The following is a 14681-nucleotide window of genomic DNA, read 5'->3' on the forward strand; positions in this document are numbered from 1 at the left end:
CTCTCTCTCTCTGTCTCTCTCTATCTCTCTCTATCTCTCTCTCAGACACACACACACAGACACCGCGCCATCACAAACACACACAATGCTAACCGGCATTTGTTGTGTGACACAGGCAAAAATAGCATGGCTATAGTTAGTCACAGACACAGCTGAAGCTCTTCTGGTGAGGAGCCAAGACAACCGTTCGTCAAGTGTAGGAATATTGGCACAGGCACAATATGAGACGGAAATTACACCTTTTATTCCTCTTGAAGATGAAGTCCAGGTTATGGGATCAGGAGGTCAGCCCAGTAAGACCGATCAGAGTGGTATATAGGCCTACCTGGCAAAATAAGATTAAAATGAAGGGGAATATAACTTCATTGGCACACAAGGTCCAACCAAAATGTCATGTTCATGTCAGGCACTCTACCGTGACCTTTCCATATGTGAATATTATATATTGACAATAACCTTGATAGTCATTAATAAATGTAAGGTATACCGTATAAGGAAATACCAATGTTTAAATACCATACTTATAAAGTAATCAGTTAACGGGACACTGACGATGAGTAATGACCATACTCTTTAAATGGTGTCAAAAATACAGCAACGCTGAGTGATGACAGGCTGCAGATGTTTTGTACAGTAGGCCTAGCATAGCCTTCAATATAGGCCAACAGGTGGAGTCATTTTGAACGTTGCAAATAAGTTGTACTCGGCAATGACCAACATATTCACATTTAACTGAACTAGGTTGGGTGTGCTGCTGTCTTCTGAGAGTTCAGATAGCTTCCCTCCGTTCTGCTCACGTCTATATTTATCAGGCCTGCTCACCATAAAAGGACGCGTCTGCGGCTTGGCCATTCCGCCCAGTGCCAATATTATTTTTGTTGAGTAGACGGCTGCCCTGTCCTCTGCTACCGCACCTACCTGCGGAGTTGCCTGGATATCAAGCGTTGTTGGCTTACACCTGGAGTTGGATCACTTTTTCCTTTGCTAGCAGCAGCAGTTGGTAGCTTTTTTGGCCTAGGTAAGTGATGGCAAAATAAATTACCGCTCCATCACCAAAATAGGAGTTTTATATATATTGACAATTCGTTGTTGAATATTATTGTAGGTTTCGTGTGCATGTCGATGGTGTGATTTTTTTTGCCTTGTGATCCTGTGCTATGTCAGCCTCCGTGCACACACTGATATTTGGAATTTCAGATTCACAAGCTCTCCTCACTCTAAAATTGTGCCCTATTGGATTAAACAAATGCACCTGTTGCGTTTAGAACAGGCTACAGTCATTAATTATTTAAAAAATCTGAAAATCATTTTATTTAAATGCAGTAAGTATAGGCCTAGATCCATTAGAAAAATCCTTAGAGATTTTAATTCTACATCTATCCAATTCTATTTGGCTATTTAAACTATCAGAAACATTTGATAGTAGATTGAGTTATGTGCACAGTGCATTGGACATAAATATGACACCCAAAAATGTTATAAAAATCATCTCTAATCCAATAGAGACAATGAAGGTCATAACCTTTCCTCTGTGATTATATAAAGTAAAACAATAACAACAATTTATTATCAGGACAAATTGTAAATGAAACCCAAACATTAAACAAGTAATAGCTTACAAAAATAGACTACATTTTGGAGCAATGCTAACTGTATTGAACAAAACCATTCTCAAACACTAGCTAAGCCGACAGGCAGACTACAAGAGACTCGGGCTGAATTCAGGGCTTGTGCAGGATGTCGGGATCCACACCTTTCTACCAGAAACATCACCGCCACTATGACCGTGGTTACCGCAGCAAGGAGTTGGAATCGGCTGTTAGCCAGTACCAGTCAAGCAGCAGCAGCAGCTATGCCGCCCGTCGCAGCAGCAGCAGAGCCAGTGCCAGTGCCAGTGCCGCTCTCAGTGCCAGCAGTGGGTAAGAAGGAGGAAGACACCCAGCAGTACAGTAGCTCTGGTCCATATCCATCCCATCCATACTGGTGTCAGAAGATACCTCTGCTGTCCTCTTAACCCCCCCCGCTCCATATCATACCACCTATCTTGGTGGTCCCCGCTTAGTAACCATCCTTTCTCGGCTTCTACCAATTTTCTTTTTTTCACCTCCACTTCCTGCTTCTACACCTGCCGTGTTAAGGTTTTCTACCACTCCCAGTAACATTCTACAACCTTATCTATTTTCTCTAAAAACATTCTAAAATTATAGAATATGTCTGTGAATCCTGCATGAAATTCCAAGGAGCCCTAAGCATGGATACTGTGCATCCCAGCTTTCATAGCGGTGTTTGTTGCACGCTGCCCCGACTGCTTCTGAACGAATGCACTTTTTCTTCTAAGACTAACCTTTTCTAGTTCTTCTAAGACTAACCTTTTCTAGTTCTTCTAAGACTAACCTTTTCTAGTTCTTCTAAGACTAACCTTTTCTAGTTCTTCTAAGACTAACCTTTTCTAGTTCTTCTAAGACTAACCTTTTCTAGTTCTTCTAAGACTAACCTTTCCCACTATAGTTCAGTTTACCAGCAATAGGACAACTCAGATTCACATTGACTCGGTCGTCATAAAATGTTTGCTGAAGGTTGGGTAGAAGCAAGCTTTAAAGGAATGTTATGGTATATGGCTTATAGACTGAAATAGCATCCTGGCCCGTGCATACCATGTCCCAGGGAATGTGAGCTGTGGTAATTATCTCTTCGAGTTGTCTAAACCCCAGTTTCATTTGTTTCCTTTCTGAAAGTCGTGTTTCCCTATTAAGAGGTTTTATTTTGTTCAGCCAGTACAGTATTCCGTTGGGGGACTTCATCTCACACTAAGCAAAGACTTTGAGTGAGTCCATAAAGCATATGGCTTTTAAGCATACTTCTCCTAGAGCCTTCTGCTTCTTTGTGCTCTGGAGACATGGTTTGACGTTGCCTCTGAGTTAAGGTGCTGAATGACAGATTTTTACCTTGTCCAGCAACCTTTCGGTTACTTGCCCAACGTTCCTACCTGCCAGGCTACCTGCCGCCCCTAGGACATTAATTGCTGTTTGAATTGTATATTTTTTTGAATGAAGGCGTGTAGAAATGTTGGGGTCTTTCTCTTAGGAGCACCTGGCCTCTCTGTAGTGTAGATACAGTACACTGGCCTTGACAGTGTGCATGGGAGGTCAAAGGGTGTCTGTGTAGCTAATGGTCCCTCATTTGGGCCTTCATGATTGAACCACGTGCTTTCAGGAATTTACCCAGCTTTCCCTGTGTTTATTATAGTCTGATGATGATGGTGACATACCAGCAGTTATGCACTGGAGATGTTTATGGTATTGTGCTGACATACCAATTGTTCCGCTAGGAATACTAATTGAATGCGGATTGCCTTTCCTGCATTCACATTCTGGAATAAGAGCGCGCCTTATCGTAATCCATCTAGATGAGTGTTTTTCCAACCCTGATCCTACAATGCCAAGTGGCATTCTCAGGGGTCCTTGAGGGTTGGGGCGGGGAAACAGTCATCCTGATGGGTTTGCTTTTCTGTTTCATAGGCGTCAGTGTTCTGTCGCACCTTCTCTCTGTTTACACTGACAGAGACTCGTCCAGGCACTGTGTGGGGTTGGTAGGTTCCTCCCGTTCACCCTTCTTGCTCCTGTGGTCCTCCCACCCTCTCCTTATCAGCACTTTGACCCCCCCCCCCCCTGTCACCCTGTTCCCAGAGCTATTCCCAGGGAGAGGGTCTAGAATCTATATTACTCCCTTGTGTACAGCCCATACTACACATTATGCTGTGAGGGACCTCTGGGGAGTACAGAGACACGATGTGAAAATTGTCATGGTTTATGAGACGGGCTTCCTGAGCTCTGGTGGTATTTTCTGTATTAAACATGTTCTTATGTGTTCCGTCTCTGCTTTTCTTGGAGATCGGAGATCGGCTGCCAGCATCCTCCTGGAGAATGACTCCAATCCTGATCCCACTCTCCATTCTCAAGGATCTGGCCTGCGTTTGTTGTACGGGATTATCACGTGTGATATGAGCCACGTGTTGGTTGTATGCACATTGCAGACACATACGTGATGTGTGGGGCCCTGTTTCTTATTGCCTGGCGATTTGTTTGGCCAATAATGCGCAGTACTGTGCACAACCTGTTGATATTGCGAGAATCAATTTGGCGCAACCCAAATAATGCTCGTGCTGAGTGTTCGGTTCGTAGAGTTTCAGGTTGGTGGGTTTTTCAGCTGCGGATCTCTCCTCTCCTATTCCTTTTTCAAGTGGGATGAGGTCGCCTGCGTGTCTCCCCCCTTTCACCTCCTCTCCTTTGACCACCATGTTTCATTTCATTCCATCTCGTTGGTCCATTTTATATGTGTGTGTGTGTAAAGAGTTTGAGATAGTAAAACAAGTGTCCAACACCGCACACTGCTGACGACAGACGGCCGACCGTGTCTTAATTCTATCTTTTGATTTTGTCATTGCAGACATGTCGTTGCACTGCATGAACGAACAACGCCTATCCCTTGTAGCTACACCAGGTTTGTTGGTAGACGATGCACTGCTGTGCACAGGGTTTTTCTCTTTCCTCTTTGCACAGTTTGAGAGATTGAATAGAAATGCAGATAAATGCGCCTAAGTCACCCTCCTGGTTGATAATTCATTTTGAACTTAACTGCTGTGCTCAGGTTTTATTTATTTTTGTTGCACAGTTTGAGATCGTTATAAAAACAAATGCTGCTAAACCCACCTAAGCCACCCTCCATGTTGATGATTAATATGCCCCGTAACTTAGTTTCTCCTCCTCATCCACCCCTCCAGATTACATTCACCTTAGTTAGATGTTATTACACTGCTGTACTGACACTATCCTGTGTCTTAGACTTAGTTCCTCATACTCGGGCCTGGAGGAGAGCAGACTGAGCCCAATGCCCAAGAGAGCCAAGCCCACCTACCTGGCTATGGACAAAGAGAACCAGATTATCGGCTATGTAGTGCCCATCTTCAGGGGCAGGTAAACGAGCCATCGACCTTTGAACCTTAGTGATTTTTTATTTATTTCAGCGAGTGGTTCTGACCAATGACCATGAAAATAACCCCACTGCCCACTCCCCTCCCTGGCTTTGCTCCCCCACCCTAGTCAGGAATATGCCAGTGGGTTTTCGGATACTGAGGAGGCCCGGGTGAAGGAGAGTGCTGGATACATGGCCCGGAGGAATCTGTTCACCAGTGGGTTGGAGATGGAGCGGACGGAGCAGACGTCTAGGAAGGTGTCCATGCGCGAATCAGCCGAGCGCATCTCCCTGAGCAAGAGGGTTAGTTCAGGATCCTGATAGGATCATATAGGAGAGTGTGTTCCTTTGTCACATCACATTGAGGAATACTGGATAATACTCTCCCTCCTGGCATCAGAATGGGGAAAATTTAGTCTTTGTGACGTCTTAGAGGGTGGGATTCCATTGTGACATCACATTGGGTAATACTGGAAAATACTCTCTTTCGTGATATCGTAATGCATTATAGTTAGTTTGTTGACTTCTGACTGGACAATTCTTTCTCTTTGTTAGATCACAGAGTGACATTGTTTCCCTCAGTGGCGTCATAGAGAAGAGTATTTATTTACCTTTGTGACATCATAGAGAAGAACATTCACGTTTGTGACATCACAGAGGGAACACCTTAAGAAATCCATTAGCAAAGTATCACAGGAAAACTATTGCCACAAGAGCGATGTTTCAGTCCATTGATTCATTCTTCTCTGCTTCCACTCCCCTTGGAAGCTTATTTGTGTCCCTCACTCAAGTGTTTATGTCAAGGAATATCCTGCCCCAATCACTCAGGAGGATCATAAGAGCTACAGTAACCATTGAGTGGGGGGCACACACTATATTTAGACTGCCAACACTGCCAACACGCCATGTCACTGGGTGAGACATTCCTCAGGAGCTCTGGTTTCTTAAGACACAGAGGGGTAGTGTTCATCGAGTGTTGTCGGATGATGTGTTAAGGGTTATTGGATCCACAAGTAGGTTTTCATACCCATAGTTATTCCGAGATCATAAATCAATGACTCATTAGGACTTCGCTGTGACCAGAGAAGTGCATGGAGTCTGCATATGTAAAGAGGTCAGATGCCCGAATCCATAACTTGATATCAGCCCATGTAACTTTTTTGTATTTTTACTTTTGTTACTTACACAGATATCAAGTTCGGATTCAGCTCTGACTCATTACCTCGCAAATGCCTTGTTAAATGCCTTGTGTTTGTTTCGAGGATGCATCATGAATTGATGGGCAAGGGTTTTCTGCAAGGGTTCGGGAGGTATAGTGTTTTACTGTTGCACCATGAGAATGTGCTATCATAATGTGCTGTGCCTGTTATGCCTGAGAATGTGTTGAGCCTTGCGAAGGCTCTATGAAGGCTTAATGAACACATTGATCCCCAGATCTATGAGAACGAGGAGCACCACAAGCGTATGAACAAGGATAGCCTGATGCACGCCCCAGAGTTTGTGATTAAGCCTCGCTCCCACACGGTGTGGGAGAAGCAGTGTGTCAGGCTGCACTGTACTGTCTCTGGGTGGCCTGACCCACGGGTTGTCTGGTGAGTACTGCACTCACACACATGCACATACATGCACACGCACACACCTCCCTGGATACACCTTAACATGACCAAGTGATCACTAACACAATAAACACCAAATCAATCCCTTATGGATAGAGCATTAGCAATTACGGCCCTCTCAATCCTATCCTCATGTCATCGCACTTAAAAACTATAAAACACACTATAAATACTTCTCTGGTGTCTATTTAGCTGCCGTCTCTATGCTGATTCAGAGCTGTACTTTAACACTCCATTGTCCTGCTTTTCATCCCCCTCTCTGCTTCCCTTGCCTTCTCTTCTCTCCTCTATCCACAACAAGGTACAAAAACAATGTGACAATCGACCCAATGGCCCACCCAGGCAAGTATAAGCTAGAGAGCAGCTACAACGTGCACTCATTGGAGATCAACAGGTAGGCACTACCCCAAAGCCACAGGATCTTCCACTATGTACCACTCATCTCAGAGTAGGAGTGCTGATTTAGGATCAGTTTAGCATTTTAGATCTAAACAAATAAGATTACATGGACATGCGGGCACCTGATCCTAGATCAGAACTCCTACTCTGAGTCGCTTGATACATGCATGCCCATGTCTTCTCTGTGAGGCTCATTGCTGTGTATTAACAGATACTTTCAAACAAGCCACAGTCATCTCTGGCTGTGGTAAAATGTCAGTGTGATGTCACCACCACGTCCCTTTAACACCCCTTCATGGTGTAATACAATCGCCACTCTCAGGAAAGGTCAGAAAAACGTTGTGGTGGGCCAGAGTGTGTAGGCACACTGACAACCATGGGAATGTTTGGACGGGCTCACATTGGGAACTCGAGGGACAGTGGATTGTGGTTCTTAGAAGTAGGTTTGAGAAATGTGTGAAATCGAGACCCCTCTCTGACTCTCGCTCTGTCCGTCTCTCTGTCTGCCTGTCCACTAGCCTGCCTGCCTGTCTATCGGCCAGTGCCCTGACGAGCTCTGTGAGCTATAGACAGACACCAGAAGGCTGTTGGTGAAGGCTATACATGATCTGAGACATTTTGCAGCTTGCCTCTCGATAACAAAGAGGACGCCTAAAGATAGCCCTTTTCCCCCACCAGAGGAATTATTTGGAGATAGAGGGCCCCTGTTGTGGCTTATTTTAGGCCACTTCACAAAGGACTTAACACTTAAGTGTCTCCTGAGCTGTGTCAGATGGAGAGAGATATTATTTTGTTTTCTCACAGTCGTCCAAACTCAACCACACATGTAGCTTGTTGCTTCCTCTCTGTAGAAAGTTGGGAAGTATATTTCCGTGATAGAATCTAAGCACACATAACATTCATACAGACGCATCTAGCAGCTGACACATGATGGCATCATCACAGTGTCTATTTATTCCCAGACTATTCCCGGCCTGGAGTTCTGGAGCATTTTACAGTCCCAGCTCACATAGCTGTGTGTTGATTTCCATGTCCGAGCGGGGAGGGGGGTGGAGAGAGGGTATTAACGTACACGTGAACCATTAGGAGACAGAAACATGTGTATCTGGGACATCGATTCACCTCTCACTCTCTCTCTGTCTCTCTGTCTCTCTGTCTCTCTGTCTCTCTGTCTCTCTGTCTCTGTCTCTCTGTCTCTCTCTCTGTCTCTCTCTCTCTCTCTCTCTCTCTCTCTCTCTCTCTCTCTCTCTCTCTGTGTGTGTTTCAGATGTGATTTCGATGATACTGCACAGTATCGTGTTTCTGCCATGAACAGCAAGGGAGAGCTCTCCTCCTTTGCCTCCATCGTTGTTAAGAGTACGTTTCAATATGTCACAGTATGTTATTGCCTCTGTTAGATAACGGGTCATATTGTGCCTCTGCAATGAAATAGAGTAGACAATAACCACCCATGATTACTCCATTTTGACAACCACTGTCCTAATTGCTGCTCTCGCAAGGTGTATTGTAAGTTTAAAAGAGAGAAAGTCAATTCTTTGTCCCATTTTTCTGTCAACCACAACACAGTAATAACATGTTAATAACAAGCACCTATTTGTTCATTCTACTCTAGGATTCAAAGGAGAGGTAGAGGAGGCTCTCCCCATGCCCAGACGTAAGTCAGAGGAATATAATATCATATGTACTCATACTGTATATAATCACTTACTCAATACTCATATATATTACATGTATAGTATTAACATGAAGAAAAAAATATATACTAATATATACTAAACCGTATTAACATAAACGATTTGCAGTATGCTAAGCTGGAACACTGTGGTTAGTTTTGTGGAGAGGGTTGGAGGGAGGTGGTGGGAGAACCCGTGGAAGCTATGGGTGCTAACAGTTTTATTGTTCCCTTGACACTGGGCACAGCAAGGTCAACAGACAATGAAGGTAACAGGGTCTTTATAAAAACTCTGCTCTGGTTTGATGGCGTCTTTGGCCTACTTAGAGTATTCACTGTGTCACTCAATGTGTATGCATGATCACTATTTGTGCATCTGTTTGGAAAGAGCCTGCAATCATACCTTAGTAATAATCGTTGAATTGCCTGGGAGAGATCCACAGATGGTTCAGCGTGACAAACGTGACCCTTTTTTGAAAATCTTAAACAACAGAATACTTGAACGTTTTGGCAAGTATGAGGTTTTTGAAATTGTATGTTATAGAGCCTTGGAAGTTGAATACTGTAAACTCGAGTGTGACATGAAGCAATATAGAGAAACAAACACTATAGCTTACAACCTGGATAATATTGATTTGAGAATATAGATTACTGTCATCTGAAGAGCATCTGATTCGCTACATACTAATTCAGAGGGGTTGGGTGAAATGCGGAAGACACATTTCGGTTGAATGCATTGAGTTTTGCAACTGACTAGGTATCCCCCTTCCCCTACACGGCGACGAAGCCTGAAGAGTTCTAGTTTTATCTAAACTCAATTGTTGTTGATTAGTCATGTTCATAATCCCTTTTCAATGAATATTACAATCGAATTAGATGCTAAGATTGGACATATGTTGGAACATCAAGGTGTTCCTGTTCACATCCCTGTCTGTCCCTGTCATGGTTTTACCCATGTCTGTATGGGGTTGTTTTTCATGCCACTTTCTCTTGGGAGGGAATGGATCAAATGTAACGCTACCAGATAATGTTAAGTTACATCATCGATCATCAATCATCCCAAAATGTCAAAAATGTATTGTGAAAAATGCTATAAGAGATAATGACTTGCATTGGTTTTTGGACACAGATGCTAAAAAGTTAGCATTTTCGACGAACAGCTAATTGCCCTTTGTTCGCCCATCCCTTGGATTTGAATAATAATGCACGCAGGTGTCAGATTTCAGGTGTCACACCACACAGTGTTGCATGATGGGAACACAACGGCGACCTGAACTCTGACCCCATGTTGTTTGGTGCTCCTTCCTGTCAGATGGCCTGATCTCTGAGTATGGCATCACCTTTGATACCCACATCGTGGACGGGTTTGGCGTGTCGTTCGGACGGGAGGGCGAAACCATGAGCCTGGGCGCCACAGTCATCATCTCCCCCAACCTGGCACGCTACCAGCCTGAAGTTCAGTGGTACAGAGATGGTAGGTGAAGCCCCAGAGCTCTGGAAACTCTTGCCAGTGTTTGAATAAGGTTACATGGACAGGCAAGATCTGATCCTAGATCAGCACACCTATTCTGAGATGCTTGATACATACGACCCCTGGGCTATGGAGAGAGACACTCCTGGAGGTTCCTTGGCTAAGACCTACCCAGTTGTCATCTGTGTGATACATTAGGCCACTGATACTGTATGTTCGTCTCCATATCTAAGACTCGCTGATAGGCAGAACACATGAGACCGAGAGCTACTTGTGATTATGTGTATGTCAGCTGTGATTTAAGGTATACTGTACATATGTCATGTGTTTAACATATTACAATTAGTCTGTACCCCGAAAAGTTGTGTAGGTGTAGGACCAATTCAACCCTGTAAAATGGGTATTCAACCGGAGGTTCACAGCCCCACTAGGGGTCCACAAAGGTACCGCAGGGAGTCCTCAAAAAAGATATATTAAAAAATATATATAATATATATTATATATATAAATATATATATATATATAGAAAGAAGATCTACTCCACTTTTCTAATAAAATATATTTATTTTTATACAGTATATGTATAGTAAATAAAAATATATTTTCTTTTTGAATGACATACCTACATTAGAAAAGTGGAGTAGATCTTCTTTCTAATGATGTCAACTTTATTTCTCCGCTTCTAATATTTACATAATTACACTCATTAGACCCAATCACTGACTTGAGTATCAGACATAGGCTTTGAAAAAGCACCCACGAATAGGCTACCAGTGCGGGCAAGTGCTGCTGGTTGCTGGTAAGCTTTCTTGGCTTGGCTATTAATTTTTGCCAACACGACTAACCTTTTAACCCTTTACCCTTATGGGAATTGGGCTTATGGACAGGGCTAAATTGAAAAGATTCTTACAGAAGAAATAGGAAATGCATATGCGTAAGCACGGCAGCAATTGAAAGGGAACAGTTTGGAAATGATGGGAAAATGATAAGACCAAAGTTGAGGACTCGACAGTTCACCTGACACAAGACTGAATTATCCTTCACCTGATGATAAGACAAAACTGGAAAACATTTGTTTTGCTGACATATGATGGTGGTCCTTGGGTCGTTAGTTTGCCTGGAAGGGGGTCCCACCCCCTCACCCTCACACCCCCCCACTCTGTGTTTGTCTTTAGATCTGACTAGGTTATCCATCCATTATAACCTCATCTCTCTCTTTCTCTCCCTCTGTGTGTCTCTCTCTCTCTCCGTCAGATGTTCTTCTGCAGCCCTCCAAGTGGTGTCACATGCACTGGAGTGGAGACAAGGCCACGCTGACCCTGACACACCTGAACAAGGAGGACGAGGGTCTCTACACCCTGCGCATCACCACCAAGTCTAAATACGAGACCTACTCTGCTTACGTCTTTGTCAGAGGTGGGGAACTTACCATGAGCAGAGCTGAACAACACTGTTGTCTGTGTCACATTATCCCTCCTCCTCAGTCCACTACATGCCTTGTTTACAGATTGTATTATTCACACGCACAGTGTGTGTGTTTGAGTGCGGACAGAATGGCCTCTTGTTTACCGCCTCTCTGTTTCCACGATGGCCCTGTCTCGTGTTCTGTGTGGCGTGTGGTCAACAGTCAATCAAGGTCAAGATCACACAGACACCTCAGCTGACACCAGATAATAAGGACGGCCCATGTGTTTGTGTGTGTGTATCTGACCGCCGTAGTGGTCTCTAGTTAATCCTACTACACACGCAATGGAAATCGCCCACTATGACCACAGAGACGATCAACTCCTGTCACGATCTCTGGCCTGGTTTTGTATAACATGGGACAAATGTTACAGCCAACTTGTTCATCTTTTACTGTTGGTTGCCAGCACTAAGTTACTGACCTTCTCTGTTGTTCCATGCTACTCATTCTCTTGCTAACAGAGGAGACATGTGCTCTGTACAGAGTGTGAACAAGATGGAAATAGGCCTTGCTCTCTCTGTCATTGGTCAGGGTCACATTGTAAAGGAGAGGCCAGGTACACTGTCTGTTTGCGGACACAGAGACCCCATAGCAGTCGAGAGACTGACAAGGCTATTCTCAGTGAGCTCATGAGCTCAGATATGGAATGAGTTTGGCTGTCAACAGAGCTGGATACTGTATATATATCTCTTCTACCAGGAGTGACAATAGCCTGTTGAGTGTCCTTCTAAGCCACAAAGAGCTTTCTCTCTCTGTCTCTCTCTCCATCTCTCTCTCTGTCTCTGTCTCTGTCTCTGTCTCTCTCTGTCTCTGTCTCTCTCCCTCTCCATTCCCTCTCTCCATTCCCTCTCTCCATTCTCTCTCTCTCCATTCTCTCTCTCTCCATTCTCTCTCTCTTCATTCTCTCTCTCTCTCCATTCTCTCGCTCTCCATTCTCTCTCTCTCTCTCTCTCTCTGTCTCTCTCTCTGTCTCTCTCTCTGTCTCTGTCTCTGTCTCTGTCTCTGTCTCTGTCTCGATCTCTCTGTCTCTCTCTGTATCTGTCTCTCTCTGTCTCTGTCTCTCTCTCTCTCCATTCTCTCTCTCTCTCCATTCTCTCTCTCTCTCCATTCTCTCTCTCTCTCCATTCTCTCTCTCTCCATTATCTCTCTCCACTCTCCACTCTCTCCATCTCTCTATCTTTCTCTCTCCACTCTCTCTCTGCCTCTCTCCTCTCTCTCTATCTCTCCATCTCTATATATATCTCTCTTACACACACACAGTAAAATAATATCAGGCAGTATATAGTCCTACAGTTTATACAGCTACCGTACACACATGCATAGACTTACAGCCCACAGACCACATAAGATACAGAATAAGTCAGTCCAACGCTAAGTGGCTAATTCTGTTTCTCACTTTATGGGAAGTGTGTGTTCTGTCTCTTTAAGAGTCACCTTTCACTGAGGGGCACGCTGCTGCTAATTCTGTCCCATCTGCTCCAGCCTGCTCCGGGGTTGTGTTTAACTTAAAGACCAGTAGCATTCCTGGCACTAAGCCATGGAGCCACAGAGTTCTGCTGGGAGTACAGCAATGTACAGTACGTGCACTGTATTTCAAAACAACAAGCCACAATGAAAATACTCTAACCGTATACTATAGAGATCCTATGATCCACTATGGATTCTATATGTGAGAGTGAGAGTGAGTGAGAACTACACATTTAACTGACAATGTGTGTGCCTGTATCAGATGCCGATGCGGAGGTGGAGGGAGCCCCTGGCGCCCCTCTGGATGTGAAGTGTCAGGACGCCAATAAGGATTACGTCATCGTGACCTGGAAGCAGCCGGCTGTGGACGGTGGCAGCTCCATCCTGGGCTACTTTGTGGACAGGTCAGTACCATCCCCCATCACTATGTGCCAGTAGTAAATCCTAGGCTTGTCATGACACAGCTAGACAAACACAGGAACAAATCTCCCTTATGTACCCCCATACTGCCATTAACTCCAGTTGCATATTGTATAAGTAGATGGCCAGGTCATGTGACCTGACCTATAACCATGTGAAATTATCCTTACCTAACCAATTGGCCTAACTCTGTGTCTTACCAATAGGCCTAACTCTGTGTCTTACCAATAGGCCTAACTCTGCGTCTTACCAATAGGCCTAACTCTGCGTCTTACTAATAGGCCTAACTCTGCATCTTACCAATAGGCCTAACTCTGCGTCTTACCAATAGGCCTAACTCTGCGTCTTACCAATAGGCCTAACTCTGCGTCTTACCAATAGGCCTAACTCTGAGTCTTACCAATCGGCCTAACTCTGTGTCTATCCAATAAGTCCTCACCGAGATTGTTATTGAATGGCTGATGGCATGTATGCTGTCTCTTTGTGTCCTGTGTTCAGGTGTGAGGTTGGCACCACCCATTGGAGCCAGTGCAACGACACGCCCATCAAGTTTGCCCGTTTCCCCGTGACGGGGTTGGTGGAGGGGCGCTCCTACACATTCCGTGTGCGTGCCGTCAACAAGTCTGGCATGAGCCGGCCCTCCCGTGTCTCTGAGGTGGTGGCAGCCATGGATCCTGCCGACCGCGCGCGAATGAGAGGTACGGCGGGCAACCCCTGTCTGCCATCTGGCCCTCCCTGTCTGTGTTCTCTCATATTGTGTTATGGTACTGCAGAATGAATATATTGTGAGTATGTACCTTTGCGATGTCTGATGGTTTTTATTTTCGTGCATGTGTTTTCTTGGAACTATGCATCTGAAAGCTGCTCCTTTTCCCCTGGCCCCCAGGTACCTCTGCACCCTGGACCGGCCAGATCATTGTCACTGAGGAGGAGCCTGCAGGTAGGAAGGAAATGCTTCTGCACTCATCAGTGTTGATCAATATTTCGACGCAGCTATAGATCTGATCTTATAGGGAGGGGCCTACCGCTTACAGTACCTTGTGGTCTTTGACTGGAAGGATAACGAAAGCTCTAGTCTGGCTTGGTGGCCAGTCTGCTGGTCTGTTGCCATCTTCTAACGGAAAGGTCATGTTCTGGCTTGACAATGACAAGGCACGAGCACAAACGGATTTGGGACCAAGCTACGAGATCAAACCCCTT

The 14681-nt window shown here is 44.7% G+C and overlaps 1 protein-coding gene across 6 annotated transcripts in view; it reads left to right on the plus strand.

The window, feature by feature from the left end:
• Nucleotides 1-765: 765 nt before the first annotated feature.
• myom1b (myomesin 1b) overlaps nucleotides 766-14681 on the plus strand; it is a 35211-nt gene continuing 21295 nt past the window's right edge. For 2 of the 6 annotated variants that reach the window (XM_021562950.2, XM_021562954.2), the window contains exons 1-14: nucleotides 766-1018; nucleotides 1683-1919; nucleotides 4447-4500; nucleotides 4842-4973; nucleotides 5100-5274; nucleotides 6406-6563; nucleotides 6889-6981; nucleotides 8254-8342; nucleotides 8599-8640; nucleotides 9971-10132; nucleotides 11384-11545; nucleotides 13324-13465; nucleotides 13980-14179; nucleotides 14368-14421. In XM_021562950.2, the coding sequence (XP_021418625.2) occupies nucleotides 1738-1919; nucleotides 4447-4500; nucleotides 4842-4973; nucleotides 5100-5274; nucleotides 6406-6563; nucleotides 6889-6981; nucleotides 8254-8342; nucleotides 8599-8640; nucleotides 9971-10132; nucleotides 11384-11545; nucleotides 13324-13465; nucleotides 13980-14179; nucleotides 14368-14421 (1645 nt within the window). In that variant the 5' untranslated portion in view covers nucleotides 766-1018; nucleotides 1683-1737. The remainder of the gene's footprint in view (nucleotides 1019-1682; nucleotides 1920-4446; nucleotides 4501-4841; nucleotides 4974-5099; nucleotides 5275-6405; nucleotides 6564-6888; nucleotides 6982-8253; nucleotides 8343-8598; nucleotides 8641-9970; nucleotides 10133-11383; nucleotides 11546-13323; nucleotides 13466-13979; nucleotides 14180-14367; nucleotides 14422-14681) is intronic. The other 4 variants (XM_021562951.2, XM_021562955.2, XM_021562953.2 and 1 more) reach the window with 3 other exon arrangements.

The sequence above is a fragment of the Oncorhynchus mykiss genome, chromosome 15 (genome assembly GCF_013265735.2).
Source record: "Oncorhynchus mykiss isolate Arlee chromosome 15, USDA_OmykA_1.1, whole genome shotgun sequence".
Lineage (NCBI taxonomy): Eukaryota > Metazoa > Chordata > Actinopteri > Salmoniformes > Salmonidae > Oncorhynchus > Oncorhynchus mykiss.